This window comes from Stegostoma tigrinum, chromosome 47, assembly GCF_030684315.1.
Source record: "Stegostoma tigrinum isolate sSteTig4 chromosome 47, sSteTig4.hap1, whole genome shotgun sequence".
Lineage (NCBI taxonomy): Eukaryota > Metazoa > Chordata > Chondrichthyes > Orectolobiformes > Stegostomatidae > Stegostoma > Stegostoma tigrinum.
In genome coordinates this window covers 3,825,393-3,841,902 of record NC_081400.1, presented here as the reverse complement: position 1 = coordinate 3,841,902, position 16,510 = coordinate 3,825,393, and the positions used below count along the sequence as shown (strand labels likewise).

Sequence of the window (16,510 nt, the reverse complement as noted above, 5' to 3'; positions counted from 1 at the left end):
ACTGTAGGGCTGTGGGAAGGTGTCGGGGGTGAAGAAAATGTGGACCAGGGTGTCCCGGAGGGAACGGTCCCTGCGGAAGGCGGACAAGGGAGGGGAGGGGAGGGGAATATGTGCCTGGAGGTAGCATCTTGCTGGAGTTCGGGGAAATGGCATCTGATGATCTACTGATGTGGATGCTGGTGGGATGGTAGGTGAGGATAAGGGGAACCCTATCGCTGTTGCGATAGAATTTGTGAATGCAGTCCAATCCATCCCAAAAACCAGCCTTCCTTCCACTGACTCCGTATACGTTTCCCTCCGCTTTGGGAAACCAGCCAACATAATCAAATACCCCTCCTAACCCAGTTTTACTCTCTTCCACCCTCTTCCATCAGGCAAAAGATACAAAATTTAAGAATAGCTTCTTCCCCACCATCATCAGACTCATAAACGAACCTCTCATATATTAGAGTTGATCTTTCTGTGGATCTTTTCTGCAGCTGTTACACTATATTTTGCATTCTGTTCTCTAACCCTGATATACTAATATAATGTATGATTTGTCTGGTTAGCATGCAAAGCAATACTTAGATTCTGAGGAAGGGTCACTGGACCTAAAACATTATCTCTGTTTTTTCCTTCACAGATGCTGCCAGATCAGCTGAGTTTTTCCAGCAACTTTGTTAATTGCTCCACTTTTCACTGTATCTTGGTACATGTGACAATAGTAAAGTCAAATCAAAAGTTTGCTGACTGAGGAGGGGACAGTTGAGGAGGTTGGTCTTATACCCATCGCGCTGTGATCTTATCTGGAACATACAATTTTCTGCGGTAACACAGTGTGGGACTGGAGCAGCACAGCAGTCCAGGCAGCTTCAGAGGAGCAGAAATGTTGATGTTCTGGGTCAGGGCTCTTCTTCAGAGAAATTTTCTGGGGTTCTTGATAGGATAAACGTGGAAAAGTAGTTTGTCGTCATGGGACGGTCTAGGATCAGAGGGTATAAAAAGGGGTTGCACAGAGATGGGGAGGAATAGCTTCCTTTAGGCAGGAGTGAACCTGTCAAATTCTTTACCACAGAAGGCCGTGGATCGATAAGAATATTCAATATTGAGATGGACGGATTTTTAATCTGTAAGGGAATCAAGTGTTATGGGGAAAAGGTAGGAAAATGGCGTTGAACATGACCAACTCAGCCACAGAGTCATCCATCATCCAAACACACCCTTGGGTCCAACACGGTGTCCCCTGCCCCTAAGCTCCGCCCTTTCCAGTCTGGGTCAGGGCTCTTCTTCAGAGAAATTTTCTGGGGTCCTTGATAGGATAAATGTGGAAAAGTTGTTTGTCGTAGAGGGTATAAAAAGGGATTGCACAGAGATGGGGAGGACCCCACCGACTCCCACAGCTACCTAGAATACACCTCCTCCCACCCACCCTCCTGCAAAAATTCCATCCCCTATTCCCAATTCCTCCGCCTCCGCTGCATCTGCTCCCACAATAAGACATTCCACTCCCGCACATCCCAGATGTCCAACTTCTTCAAGGACCGCAACTTTCCCCCCAACAGTGATCGAGAACACCCTTGACCACATCTCCCGTATTTCCCGCAACACATCCCTCACACCCCGCCCCAACCACAACCACCCAAAGAGGATCCCCCTCGTTCTCACACACCACCCCACCAACCTCCGGATACAACGCATCATTCTCCGACACTTCCACCATCTACAAACCAATCCCACCACCCAAGACATTTTTCCATCCCCACCCCTGCCTGCTTTCCGGAGAGACCACTCTCTCCGTGACTCCCTTGTTCGCTCCACACCGCCCTCCAACCCCATCACACCCGGCACCTTCCCCTGCAACCGCAGGAAATGCTACACTTGCCACCACACTTCCTCCCTCACCCCTATCCCAGGCCCCAAGATGACTTTCCATATTAAGCAGAGGTTCACCTGCACATCTGCCAATGTGGTATACTGTATCCATTGTACCCGGTGTGGCTTCCTCTACATTGGGGAAACCAAGCAGAGGCTTGGGGACCGCTTTGCAGAACATCTCCGCTCGGTTCGCAACAAACAACTGCACCTCCCAGTCGCAATCCATTTCCACACCCTCTCCCATTCTTTAGATGACATGTCCATCATGGGCCTCCTGCACTGCCACAATGATGCCACCCGAAGGTTGCAGGAACAGCAACTCATATTCCGCCTGGGAACCCTGCAGCCCAATGATATCAATGTGGACTTCACCAGTTTCAAAATCTCCCCTTCCCCCACCGCATCCCAAAACCAGTCCAACCTGTCTCTGCCTCCCTAACCGGTTCTTCCTCTCACCCATCCCTTCCTCCCACCCCAAACCGCACCCCCCGCTACCCACTAACCTCATCCCACCTCCTTGACCTGTCCGTCTTCCCTAGACTGACCTATCCCCTCCCCACCCCCCCATACTCTCTCCACCTATCTTCTTTTCTCTCCATCTTCGGTCCGCCTCCCCCTATTTATTCCAGTTCCCTCCCCCCATCCCCCTAATCCCCCCCTATCCCCCCATCCCCCCCTATCCCCCCCTATCCCCCCATCCCCCCCTATCCCCCCCTATCCCCCCATCCCCCCATCCCCCCCTATCCCCCCATCCCCCCATCCCCCCCTATCCCCCCATCCCCCCATCCCCCCCTCTGATGAAGGGTCCAGGCCCGAAACGTCATCTTTTGTGCTCCTGAGATGCTGCCTGGCCTGCTGTGTTCATCCAGCCTCACATTTTATTACCCAGCCCCAAAGGCGTTCCCTGCATAATCCCCGCCCACTGAGACGCATGCGCTCATCCCCTCCGCCCACCAACGTGGCTCCACCTCTTACACCGCTCTCGTCCCTGCCAGTCAGCCCATCCGTCACCCACCATTGGCCTACCTCCTGGATCTATTCCCGCCCCTTCCCCTTCTCTCCCGCAAGCGGTTCCAACCGTCCCGCACGAGGAGCCGGGTGCAGTCAAACTCACCCAACAGCCTCGGACGGAACGGAAGCCCCGCCTTTTCTTTCCTGCGATTGGAGGGTCGCGGCGATACCGGGGTGGTGATTGGCTAAGGGTGACCGTCAATCCTGCGTGTCGGCTAGCGGGACGGAGCAGCAGGTTTGGTTGCGGGGCCTATCGTGAGGCAGCAGAAGGTTCCAGAAAAAGAGACAGAAAGAAAGATTGAAAAATGTTGGGACGGCAAGTGTTGGTTTTAAGTGAGTGGCTCAAATCAGATCGTGATTATTCATTTGGTGCCTTTATGAATTTCTGTTAATAAACTCCGTTATTGCCATCCGTTTTAATTAAAAAAAATCTCCTCTTCCCCAGGTCAGAATGTGAAACGGGAGTCCGGCCGTAAAGTCCAACAGGGCAATATTAACGCAGCGAAGGTGAGGAGGAGGCCTGGAGCTCGGGCACACGGACTACTCGAGCGCCGAGGCTGCAGCCCGGGCCTAGGCCTCTCCTCCACCGGGTGAACGGTGGTGGGAGAGTCGGGCGGAACACGGCAGCTAGGAGCCTTTTACTGGGGTCTCGATGTGTTTGACGAGGCTCAGGACCTTTTATTGGGTCCGTATGGGGCTTAGGACCCTTTTATTGGCTCTTGATGGGGCTCAGGTGCAACTTCTTTGGGTCTGAAAGGGCTTAGGACCCTGTTATTGGCTCTTGATGGAGCTCATAGGCCTTTTTATTTGGTCCAAATGGAAATCTGGAGTATTTTATTGGGGCCCCAGAACCTATTATTGGCGGTTTCTTAGGGATCATGGTCCCTTTGTATTGTATCTCAATAGGATCTCAGGATTTCTCTGGATTTAAATGGGGCTCTGGGGGTTTTATTATTGATCTATCGGGATCTGCAGTCCATAGAACATAACAGCACAGTACAGGCCCTTCGGCCCTCTGTGCCGACCTGTCATACCAAATTGAAGCCCATCTAACCCACACTATTCCATGTACGTCCATTTTATTCTTGATCCAAATTGTGCTCTGGATTGTTTTGAGTTTAGCTGGTTGCTTGGGATGATTTCCTTGTGAGACTCAATGGGGGTGGGGAGGGTCAGGATTTTTTTTTCTGGGCCTCTGTGGTGGTCAAGGCCATTTGTGGAGTTGCCATGGGACTTGAGATCTTTTGTGCGGCCCAAAAAAAAGGGCCTTGGGACACTGGTGTCAGCATATAGCCCTAAATTGTGAGCTGGAGGGATGTTCTCGATTACATCAGAGATAAAGGGTCTAGGCCTGAAACATCAGCTTTTCTGCCTGCTGTGTTCATCCAGTTCTACACTGTGTTCTCAATTGCTTTGGTTTTCATCCCCCTGCCTTTAAGTAGACAGGTCAGTGACATCCAGAAAGCACCAAGTCAGCCTGAAATAGCAAGAACTGCAGGAACTGGTGTCAAAGAAAGCAGTGTGGAGCTGGAGGAATACAGCAGGCCAGGCGGCATCAGAGGAGCAGAAAAGTTGACGTTTCGGGTAGGGACCTTTCTTTAGAACATGAGAAAGGGTACTGACCCGAAATGTCAACTTTCCTACTGATCTGCTGTCTGGCCTGTTGTGTCCCTCCGGCTCCGCAGAGTGTTATCACCAAGTCAGCCTGAGGTTGTTTTCCTAGTAAAACCCAAGTAAAGGATCTCCAAAAATATTGCTCAGTACTAGTCAACAGCCCTGTTATTGGCACCTGATGTTTTTATGGTTATATTTTTCAGACAATTGCGGACGTTATTCGAACATGTTTGGGACCAAGGGCAATGATGAAGGTACAGAAATTAACGTTGGCGTGTTAGACTGGTGTTTTGCAGCAACCTACCAAGATGACACCATGTTGGGTTAATTATAAATGGACTGGGTGGGACTTGGAGTCGTGTGTGAAGCGATTGATATTGACTGATGTTATGCAAATATGCTGACAGCCACAGCTGCAGCTCCAGTCTTTAAAGAGTAATGGGATAATTTAAGTTGAAGGGGGAAGATTTAGAATCATATGGCATGGAAACAGATCCTTTGGTCCAGCTAGTCCACGCCTACCATGTTCCCTAACTGAACTAGGCCCACCGGCCTCCGCTTTGCCCATATCCCTCTAAACTTTTCCTGTTCACGAACTTAAACAAATGTCTTTTAAATGTAACTGTGCCCCCACACGCTACTTTCTTTGGCAGTTTATTCCACACATGAACCACTCTGCTTAAAATAAAGTTGCCTCACATGTCCTTTAATAAATTTTTCTCCTCCTCGCTTTAAAAATATCCCCCCAGACCTGCATTTGAAGTTAAACAGCAGGAGCTCATTAGTGTAGTATTGAAATTAATGTGATGTAATTTACCCCCCACCCCCAACAGATGTTGCTGGATCCCATGGGTGGCATTGTCATGACGAACGACGGGAATGCCATTTTGCGAGAGGTAGGTGTGGTTTCACCTGTACGAGCATTAGGAATCTGTTCGAGTGTGCGGCTTCTCATTCTCCTTCACTCAAAATACCTTGACATAAGTGTGTTTGGCATAAGTGACAGCTTTGTAGTTACTAAGATTATATCTCTATTTCGCTGATTTGTTTAATTTGAACTTCTGGCTTTGGAGCCATGGCATGCTGAGTCAAGATCTGTTTGTATCATCAACTCGTGCCATGCAGATGTAGGAGAGCATTGATTTAAAACTGTCGACCTGTCTGTGAAACTCCCATTAGATGAACCTATGTAATCTAGTTCAGATTTGTGAAGAGGTTTTAATAGACGTGATTAATCGGTCCTACTGGTGGTCTGGTGATCTGAGATCATTTTCAGTAAAGTCAAGATAGTCTGGAGAATGTTTTGACGCACCTAGTTACTGCGATTTGGAACTGTCTGAAAGGGTATTAGAAACACCTTTCAATAGAAAGTTCCAACAGGGAGAATCAAATAAATACTTGAAAAGAATCGCAGTGTTGTTGGGGAGGATGTAGGACAAGTTGGATAGAATTTTCAGTGAGTTGGCACAGGCACGGTGGACTGAATGGCCTTGTGTGCCATGATGGTAGTGAAGTGCTGTAATAGTCTTTACCTTAGACATGAAGAACAAAAAGCTGAGGGTCTCAAGGTCTTTCAGAACTGTTTTGAGTTGAGAACCATCAACCTGAACTGTGGTTGGGGCATTGGAAAGACACTGCAATCCTCAATTCCTGAGCAGTGACTGTGAACATCCTCAGTTTCCACCCTCCAACTCGTGCATTCCCTTCAATTTCCCAGATTCAGGTGCAGCACCCAGCAGCCAAGTCCATGATTGAGATCAGCCGCACCCAGGATGAAGAAGTTGGTGATGGGACCACATCTGTCATCATCCTCGGTAAGTTAGAATTTCACTTATTACTCAAGGTGTTCTGACTATCTAGATTTGATCAAGAATTCTAGTAAATGGCCTGGCCTGTGCTTGCCTTTGAGGTTACTCAAAAAGAAAGGTGAGTGAGTGAGTGACGGTTTTAGTAGCAATTGGTGGGAAGAAGCAGGTTGGCCAGTGATTTATTTTCTGGTGGTAACTGAGTGTGAATTGTATTCCTGATAGAAACCTCCAAGTAAATAGAGCTACCTCGCCCTCATGCATTGTATTTGATTATAATTCTTTTACTCCATAAAATGACAACGCTTAGTATACCACATTTGGAAATGAACTTCCCTTAAATGCCAGTGGGTTGAGGTCTTTGTTGAAATTGCAGTGCCTCTCCACTGTGTCTCACCCTGCAGCCCTAACATTGAGTCAGAAGCCAGCAATGTTCTGATGGGTTTGTGTGGTGAAACCTTTGGTTGCTTCAAAAGCAGAAAGGCACAGAAAAATCAACAGGCCCCTTGTTACACCTCCCCGCCTATGATCAGCCTCCTGTCTTACCAGTACTGTGAAATGCAACTAGACTGTAGTTGGTACAAGAGAATGTCAAGTTCCCAGTTAAGTGACTGGCTATTTAGCTCACTCTTCAGATACCTTGGTTTCTTTTAGCTGGAGAGATGCTGTCAGTTGCCGAGCAGTACCTGGAGCAACAGATGCACCCATCTGTCATCATTGGTGCTTACCACCAGGCACTTGAAGATATGCTCACAACCCTCAAGGAGATCAGGTATGGCATCTCTGGTTCTTGTTCACATGGTCTGAAAATGGGACATAGTTTTGTGCATTGTGAAAAAAGCACTTCACACCAATGTATTGCATTTTGAAAAGTTGTGTGGTCTTGCAGAACGTGTGCAACAAAGGAACAAATGTGTTTTATTGGATATAAATCACAGGAATGATGGCTAAAACATTTCGGTGACATCCCCAGATTGCCTCATTCAATCACTGTTTAAATATGAAAAGCAGGCTGAAGTGTTTTCGTAGCATCCCTACAGTGTGGAAGCAGGCCATTTGGCACATCAAGTCCATGCCGATCCTCTGAAAAGCATTCCACCCAGATCCACTCCCCTACCCTATCCCTGTAACCCTCCCTTGGCCAACCCACCTAGCCTGCACATCTCTGGACACTATGGGCAACATAGCACGTCCAGTCCACCTAACCTGCACATCTTTGGACTGTGGAAGGAAACTGGAGGAGCCAGAGGAAACCCACGCAGACATAGGAAGAGTGTTCAAACTCTACATGGAAAGTCGCCCGAGGGTGGGATTGAACTCAGGTTCCTGGTGCTGAAAGGCAGCATTGCTAATCATTGAGCCACTGTGTAGATGTTTGTGGTCCCATTGTCTTTCTGAAAAATATCTCTTTGACTAATGCTTGCTGACCAGAATAGTTTTTTTCTCTTGTGACACTCACCAACTGTTTGAAAAATCTGTCACTCATAACACCGTTTTCACAGTACTCCTGTCGACGTTAATGACCGTGAAATGATGCTGAAAATTATCAGAAGTGCCATTAACACAAAGGTGAACAATCTCCAGATTGACCTGGCCTGTAACATCGCGCTTGACGCAGTAAAGACAGTGGAGATGGAAGAAAACGGCCGCAAGGAGATTGACATCAAGAAGTACGCCAAGGTGGAGAAAGTAAGTAGTGTACCATGATTAATCATGGCTCACATCACAGACAAACGTAGCTCTGTCCTCATCTGCTATCCAGATTCGTGCACCTCCCAGGAGGCATGTTTACATTGTGAGATCCTTCTCTCTTTTCCTCTCTCTGGTTGTGATGCCCTTAACTTTACTCAAGCTGAGATTGACTAGTCTAGTATTAGAAGTATTTTCATTGGGATACTTATTATGATTCAAGTGGAACACTGTTTCTCAGCTGTCTGGCAGTGGGGGAAAACTGCTCACAACTTGTGTTAATGTCACTGAAAATTCAGTTGATTGCGCATTCACTGAATGCACCTGGCTTCCAGAACAGTGAGCAGAAGCAGGTTGTTCAGGTGCTTTGTTCATGCACATGGTGTAACTGGTTTCTCCATGTTGACAGATTCCTGGAGGCTTCATTCACGAATCCAGTGTGCTGCGGGGCGTGATGGTGAACAAAGATGTGACCCACCCGCGGATGCGCAGGCATATCAAGAACCCCCGCATCATGCTGTTGGACTGCTCGTTGGAGTACAAGAAAGGAGAGAGCCAGGTTTGAGGCTACTGTTTTCATCTGCCTTTTGCTGTTCCTGAGTGCTGGGTATTGCAGTGGTGGTAGGCAGCACCAGTCACTAAGCAATGTCAGTTGATGGGCCAGTTATCTTTGGTGTCCCTCCAGGTACCTTTTTATCCAAGTGATATTTCATCACTCTCAAACTCAAGACAATGGATATTCATTCAAGGTATCATAGCTGAGCCTGATACTGCCCTTATCCAGCTAGGGGGAAAGGGGTGGGGATCACTAATTAATGCTCCTTATACCATACTGAGCATAAACATGGAGAGGTTATTGACGATACCTTGCGCTCAGTGTGTTGACTCTCTAACTATGTCAGTGATCTAATTAACCTTTCCAGTACCTCATCAAGGGAGTATCTCCCAATGACATGGTGCAAAGCCTGTTAGAAATCTCCTGAATCACTGTGCTTGAGATGATTGTTTACCAGTTCTGCTTGAGCTCTGAATAATTGGCATGTATTGTTCCAGACTGATATCGAGATCACTCGTGAGGAGGACTTCACCCGCATCTTGCAGATGGAGGAAGATTATATCCAGCAGATTTGTGAGGATGTTATCCGTCTTAAACCTGACCTGCTCTTCACTGAAAAGGGTATCTCAGGTACTGTGCAGCCTGACTCAGGGACCTGTGGTGTTCATATAGACTGCTAAGTGGAGACTGCTGGCATATGGCTCCTAGAATCAGAGTCCTTGGAAAAACAGTCTAACATGCCACTCTTTCCTTGAGATGAAAGGTGCAGGAATGGTACTTGTTTGGTATTGTAATCCAAGCTGAGCCAAGATGATAACTCCTGTGACTAGTTCCTCAGTATCAGTGCACACTGCTTTATCTCTGCATTGAATATTAAAGGCTAGAATCACTTTTGGGCTTACTCTTGTTTAACCTAGCCACCTCTGTTAGCTGTGTGACCCCACTTTCATGGTGGGTGAATGTGGCAAGGCAATGTACTTGTTGCAGTCAGCCTAAAAGATTTTGGCAAATTTATTGGTGCTATATCACCGGGAACAAGCTTGGAAAATGAAGAGCACCAATCGATGTCGTTTAGTATAGGGCTTTCAGTTTCTAGCTATCAGTTGTAGTGCTACTTTAGGTGAAAGTTCTCCCAGTCCATGTTTTCATGCACGAAATTGCAATTAACTGTTCATTCTCTTGTATGATGGGTGTCACTGGCATTTTCTTAATAGGTCTTGAACTGAGTGCCTTTCGGGCCATTTCAAAATGCCGTGAGGTTGCGGGGGAAGGCAGTCGGGGGGAAGACAGTCAGTGAGAATGGTAATCTGCAGAGGGATATTGACATGTTAAATCAGGGGACTAAAATTTGCCAGACGGAAGATGTTGGAAATGAGGTTCTCACTTTTTGGCAGGAAGAATAGAGGAGGTGAATATTATTTAAATGGTGAAGGCTTTGGGAGATGGGGATTTGGCAGTCTTAGTGCATGAGTCACACAAAGTTAGCATCCAAGTTCAGTGGGTGATAGTGAAGGCAACTGGAATGTTGGCCTATATTTCAGTGGGAATGGAGTACTAAAGTAGGGATGTCTTCTTAAAGCTATGAGGCACTGGTCAGACCACAAATAGAATACTGTAAACCGTTCTTCTGGTCCCCTTATCTAAGAAAAGGTATACTGGTAGCACAGAGGTTGTCCGCTAAATTGATTGATGGAGGGAGTTTTTTGGGTAAGTGTGAGTAGGTTGAGACTATACTCATTGAAGTTTAGGAGAGTGAGAGGAGACTTTATTGGAACAAAGATTCTTGGAGGGGCTTGACAGAGTAGATCTGGAGAGGTTGTTTCCACTTGTCTAGACTAGAGTGCATTATCTCATAGTAAGGAGTTGTCCATTATTGACAGATATGATGAGGAATTTCTTTTGAGTGTAGTGAAGCTGAAATTATTTACTGCAGAGGATTGTCATGGCTGGGTCTCAAGGTTAAGATAGAGATTTTTAATTGGGAAAGGAATCTGGTTATTGGGAAAAGGCAGGAAAGTAAAGTAGATTTGATAGACCAGCTGTGAATGTAGGAACTGACTCATTGGACAGTGGCTACTTCTGTTCCTACATCGTATAGGCAGGTAAAGTACATTCCTGTGGGTCTGGTGTCATATGTAGACTACATTGGTCCTCAAATGATATCAATGACCAGGATCACCATCACTGAGACTGGCTTTCAATTCTAGATTTATAATTAAGTTTTTAAATTGTACCAGCTGCCAGGGAAGGCTATGAATCAGTATTCCCACAGCACTAGGCTCAGCCTCTGGACTATTAGTCTAATAACATTAGCACACAGCCGTCATCTTTGTCCCTGTCTGTGTCTGGCATTGCTAAATAAACTTCATGCACTTGATTTCGGATCATGTTGAGAGCTAATGCCTACATGCTTGTGCTGAAGACCTGTGGGTTCAGTCTTGAAATAATTCATTATTACTGTAAGTACTCATGTTAAAGTCAAATTTTTCAGACTTTTTTAAAGGGTAAGTTCATGTGACTATTACATGGATACTACTTTCAAGGGACTGAAATTCATGCTACAGTGCAAAAGACCGTATCGTTAGCAGAAGCCCGGTTGATCTCTCAATGAATTTTTTTTAAAAAATGAATTACGGTAATTACCGTGATATCTTCTAGTTCAGCAGGCAGCTTTTGTGCAATCATCTCCGCTGACGTACTAAGTGATACCTTCATGTAAACCTTGAAAACCATCCAGCACTTGTGTTAACAGCCAAAGCTCCATCCTTCTTATGATTTGTTTTCTGCGTGGATTGTTGGCTTCACGACTAACAAACTTTCCCTTTCGACAGTTTTCAAGTACATACTCAGCAACTTTTTCTCCAGTTGAGGTAACTTGCTAGGTTTACTTCTGTCTGCACACTTTTTTGTTTTGCCATTGTCTGAAGCTGGTTCAGTATCTTTCTCTAGTCTCTGTCAAGTTTCTCCAAGATACCATTCTCTTGCTACTGCACAGTTATTTGTCTTCTCTGCAACTTCAATAACTTGCGGTTTAAATGCTGCTGTACATTTTTTTTGTTTTATTTTACCTGGAGGGAATTTTTATACAAAATGAAAAAGGTTCAAAATACATAGTAGCTCGAAATAAAATTCATCTCCTCATTGTAACATTTATGTACAGCATAATACCTTGACTCTCATATTGAATTGTAATCTGTGAAGTATTAGGGTTGACATTTATGTGAGATATATGGAAAATTCCAGATTTTTTGACCAAAAATAGGGGGTCGACTTTTACATGAGATCAACTTTTACTCGCGTATATATGGCGGCTCAATCTGAGCAACTTTGCTGGCCTGTGTTTAAAGAATAAATTATTTTGGGGCAAAGTAATGCAGCTTAATATTTGTCATCCTTTCATTCCCCCCCCCCCCCCCCCACTCAGATCTGGCCCTCCATTACCTCATGAAGGCAAATGTCACTGCCATCCGTCGCATCAGGAAGAGTGACAGCAACCGAATTGCCAGGTACAGTGAGCTTGTTTCCACAGGGAAGGGCGTGGCACGGTTTTATTAGATAACGATTTGCAGTGTACACTGTGAAATGTGTTTCTGGAACTGATCTCTTTCACCTTTCAAATGTGAAAATATTAATATCATATCTAAGCCACTTAGTGCAAGTGGAAAATCTTCTGTGAATCTACACCTGTTGTCTACTTTTGCAGGGCGTGTGGTGCTCGAGTTGCTAGCCGGACTGATGAGCTGCGGGATGAGGATATTGGAACTGGTGCTGGGTTGTTTGAGGTCAAGAAGATTGGCGATGAATATTTTGCTTTTGTCACCGAGTGCAAAGAACCCAAAGCTTGCACCATTCTCCTGCGAGGAGCCAGCAAAGAGATATTGGCAGTAAGTATATGCTAGGTGCGACCAAAGCGTTTCATTAATTGAGAGGGATTTAAAATTCAAACCTTTCTTAGAAACTGGCTGGTTTTTGTTGGGAAGGGTGTGGTTCCAATGTTTCCCAGTTTAGGGCAGCTGTAAGAATCCATTACTCTTGCACAACTGCAAGATTGCAACCAGCTTGAGTTGGTGTTTTAAGTAGTGATGTGAGTTAAGCTGTGCCTGCAAGGGCATGCTAGTCTTCGGCCGTCCTCGCTAACTTAGGTCTGCTGTGGAGGACTAGAGCTGTTGGAGTGAGAAGTGTTCATGAGGTCAGAATTGAAGGGACAAGGTGATCTCTGCAGCAATGGAGCCAGTGCAAGGTTGAGAGGAGGTTAAAGATTGACGGGTGTGTAGTGGTTGGAGGAGGTTGTGGAGATGGATAAGGCTGGAGGACACATTGGAGCTACAGCAGGTTACACCGAGCAGCCAGTGCCATGGACAAAATTAAAAATTGATCAGATTGGCTGTGTACTGTTTTGTGAGAGATGTTAAGGTTCTGTTCTCTGTTTCAGGAAGTGGAGCGTAACTTGCAGGATGCCATGCAGGTGACGCGTAACATCATGCTGGACCCACACCTGGTACCTGGGGGCGGAGCGGTGGAAATGGCGGTAGCGCATGCCCTGACTGAGAAGTCCAAGACCATGACTGGAGTCGAGCAGTGGCCATACCGTGCGATGGCTAACGCCCTTGAGGTCATCCCCAGGACGCTAATTCAGAACTGTGGAGCTAGCACCATCCGTTTGCTGACTTCCCTGCGGGTAAAGCATGCTTCTCTTCTATACTGGACCCTATCAATTCATCTATGATCATGGTTTGCTCCTGTATTAGCAGGATTCGGTTACATTTCCAGGGTAGGCTGTTTGCACATTCTCCCTCCTTCAACTTTGAGCTGAACTTATTGTACCCATCCTTCCATCAGAAGGTACAACTATTTATTGAAAAGTTTTGGCAGTCTGTTTTGTCACCTGCAGGGTTTTCAGTACTGAGTGGGAAGAATCTCTGACAAGCACAGCTGTCTTGTCTTTGTGAGATTAGTGTTTGCCATTAGGGGGTTAACTCCGTTCCAGTCTTAGAGCAACCTGTTAAGCAGCCATCTCCAGGATTGAAAGTAGATTTTCCCCTCTGTTTAAGGGATTTATTCCTCTACCTCCTTGGGGGGAGTCCTTTCTGATTTGACTCAGTCAGTTGTCCAATTGGGACTCATTTAGCACTGAGGCTGTTGTACCAGTTTGATCTAAGTGGTGACAGATGGTGTCTTCTTCACCAGGCGAAGCACACGCAGGAGGGCTGTCAGAGCTGGGGTGTCAACGGAGAGACTGGGGCCTTAATGGACATGAAGGAGCTTGGTATCTGGGAACCTCTGACTGTCAAATCACAGACCTTCAAAACATCAGTGGAGGTGAGTCTCACTGGAGTGCGGAGGGCAAAGATTGTGATTAATGGAATGAACAAGCGCTGTTTTATAGAAGCTCTTCCCTCAGTACATGGTCCCTATGTATTAAATGTAGCCTGTTGTGTGCAGGTCATTCTAATGTGTTTGTTTCCCATAGACTGCCATCTTGCTCCTACGCATTGATGACATTGTGTCCGGTCACAAGAGTAAGAAGGATGATAGTCATGGAGGAGACGGAGATGCCTCATACAACTAAACATGGGCTGGGGTGAAACAGAAGGCGGCACTGCACCAGGAAGGACCACCATGATGCACAACCACGTCCTTGACACTCTTAACCACTTGGGAACTTGGGATAGGCAGCCCCCTCTCAACCACAGACTCTGAAAATATTTATTGTTTAAAGAAGGGCAAAGGCAGCAAGGTTCACCTCGGTCAGTGGGCGTTGGTTGGGTAGTGGGGGCTAGTGAAAAAAGTTACTGTTACCTAGTTTGGATGCCTGATCAAGAGCAACGTTTGTTTTCATTTCAAGGGTCAGCATTCAATAAAGATGGTTCTGATGTTGAAATGTTGCTCCATTCTGTTTCTGTAGCATTTTATTCCATTCTCTCCATCCCCCTCTCCTTGGCACAATGCTCTTGAATGACTCTTCTCATGGAGGATGGTACTAATTGAGCGCAACCCTGACCATTGCAGTGCTCAATAGGATCTCCAGGCAGGCAAGCACTTACCAGTGAATGCACTAGGGGAGGGGGTGAGGAGGAGAATTGGAGTTTATTGCACCAGTGTAATCTAGTGACTCAATCGCCCACTACCTCCTGGCTTCACAACTGCAGGATAGTAACTACATCGAGTTGCTGTTTACGTGTGGGGTTTCGTTTTGTGTAAACAGTTAACATTGAAAATTTCTCCATGACCACCTGCCATGTACACTTTCAGCGCGGTGCAGGTGTCAACAGTGTGAAAAGCTGTATGATCGTGGCTCCTAACTAAAACCTCCCTGTCTGCAAAACTGCACATAAAACCTCTCTGATCCATTGGCTGAACAAAGTCTCAGAATGGAATTACTGACACTCTGAGATCAATGCTGGATGCGTCATGGGCCTTATTGGATAAGCTTAGTGATAACCCTGCAGTCTGTAAGTGTTCTCAACAAGACTATCCTGACATGATTCTGCAGATGTTTTTAATTTCAATGGCAGTTAAATGGTCATTCTTAACGAGTGATTCTTGCAAGCGAACATGAAATTTGACTGTCGAGGCTTCTCCTTGCCAGGAATAAAAGCATGGTTTTTGTTCTCTCTTGCATTCCTTTTGGACAATGTTCCTGTCTCAGAAGTTGAATCAAGGGTTGTAAGCTGTCGTGTGTCTGAGCTTGACTTAACAAGGTTGTACTTAATGTGGAGTTTGACAATCTTCAGATCAAAAATATTCTATCCGTTCCTGGCTTTTTGCATTTTCTTTAAATTTCAGTCCGCCAGGAACAGAAACAAAAGATGTGCTAATCTATGTTTCCTTTGGCACTGTAAGACCATCTCTATAATCCCTGACTTTCAGCCTATTTATGCTCCTTGTCCTTCTTGCACCCACCCTTGCTCAAAATCTATCATATCTCTGAACTTTTTCCACTTCTGATGAAATGCTGGCGACCTGAAGCACACACTCTTGTTCCTCTCTGCCTCAGGGCATTCAGCTGCAACCTCTTGGCCTGTGGTGTATCTCCTGTTCTATCATTACCATCAACCCTGGTTCAGCAGAATGGCACTGGGCATACCTGAAAATGAGGTGCCAAATTGATGAAGCAGCAAAACAGGACAAATTGCATGTCAAGAAGCGTACCATTATGCAAGGGACAGGGCTAAGCAATCTTGTAGGCAACAGCTCAGATCTAATCTACACAGTTGCCTTATCCTATTGTATGTAGTGATGGACAGTTCAGAAACTTAACAGGAAGAGAGGATCCACAAATGTCCCTGTCCTCAATAATGAGGAAGCCTAGCACACCAGTATACAAGTCAAGGCTGAAATATTTGCACTTAAGCCAGAAATGTACAGCGACAGTCTTATGAGGCCCCTAGCACCACAGAATCCAATCTTCAACCAATTCCTCTCCATGTAATGTCAAGGACCAACTATAGTTAATGATGCTGCAAAAGCAACTAAACATCTGACAATGGTACAACTCCAGGACTAGCTGTGTCCCTAGCCAAGCTGTTCCTGTGTAGCTACAACATTGGCATCTATCTGTGTGGAAGAAAAACTTTATATCGCAAGGGTAGATGGGAATTTAGGCCAAGACAGAAAAGGCAGCCATGGGAGAAACTGATGACATAGAAAAAGAATTTTAATTAGCATGTGGGATTTTAATGAGCTTGGCAGGAGGTAGTTACTCAGACTGTGTTATCACTATGTGCATATTGTCTTAGCTAGAGTTAGAGAAGGATCTTTTGATATATTGTCACTATACCAAAGTTTCAGGCTGAATTAGAGATGTCCCTTGTATCCCTGTGGAGCCTAGTTACTCATAAGCTAGAGATTCAATCAAACTGTATATCACTCCCTATGCTAGCTGCATGCCGAAGGTCATTTGAAGAAATAATTATTAAGCTATCAGCATTCTTGTTACCTCAAGCAGCATCTGTTTTCTTTAAACTTACAATGATTG

General features: G+C 45.8%; 1 protein-coding gene across 1 annotated transcript; it reads left to right on the top strand.

Moving 5' to 3' along the window:
• The first annotated feature begins 2,978 nt into the window (after window positions 1-2,978).
• Window positions 2,979-14,417, top strand: cct3 (chaperonin containing TCP1, subunit 3 (gamma)). Its single transcript, XM_048525777.2, has 14 exons — window positions 2,979-3,201; window positions 3,314-3,375; window positions 4,686-4,736; window positions 5,316-5,378; window positions 6,200-6,296; window positions 6,942-7,059; window positions 7,790-7,976; window positions 8,386-8,535; window positions 9,030-9,162; window positions 11,957-12,038; window positions 12,236-12,416; window positions 12,965-13,210; window positions 13,720-13,851; window positions 14,003-14,417. The coding sequence occupies exons 1-14, from the start codon at window positions 3,174-3,176 to the stop codon at window positions 14,099-14,101; spliced, it is 1,629 nt and encodes a 542-aa protein (XP_048381734.1). The 5' UTR covers window positions 2,979-3,173; the 3' UTR covers window positions 14,102-14,417.
• The last annotated feature ends 2,093 nt before the right edge of the window (window positions 14,418-16,510 follow it).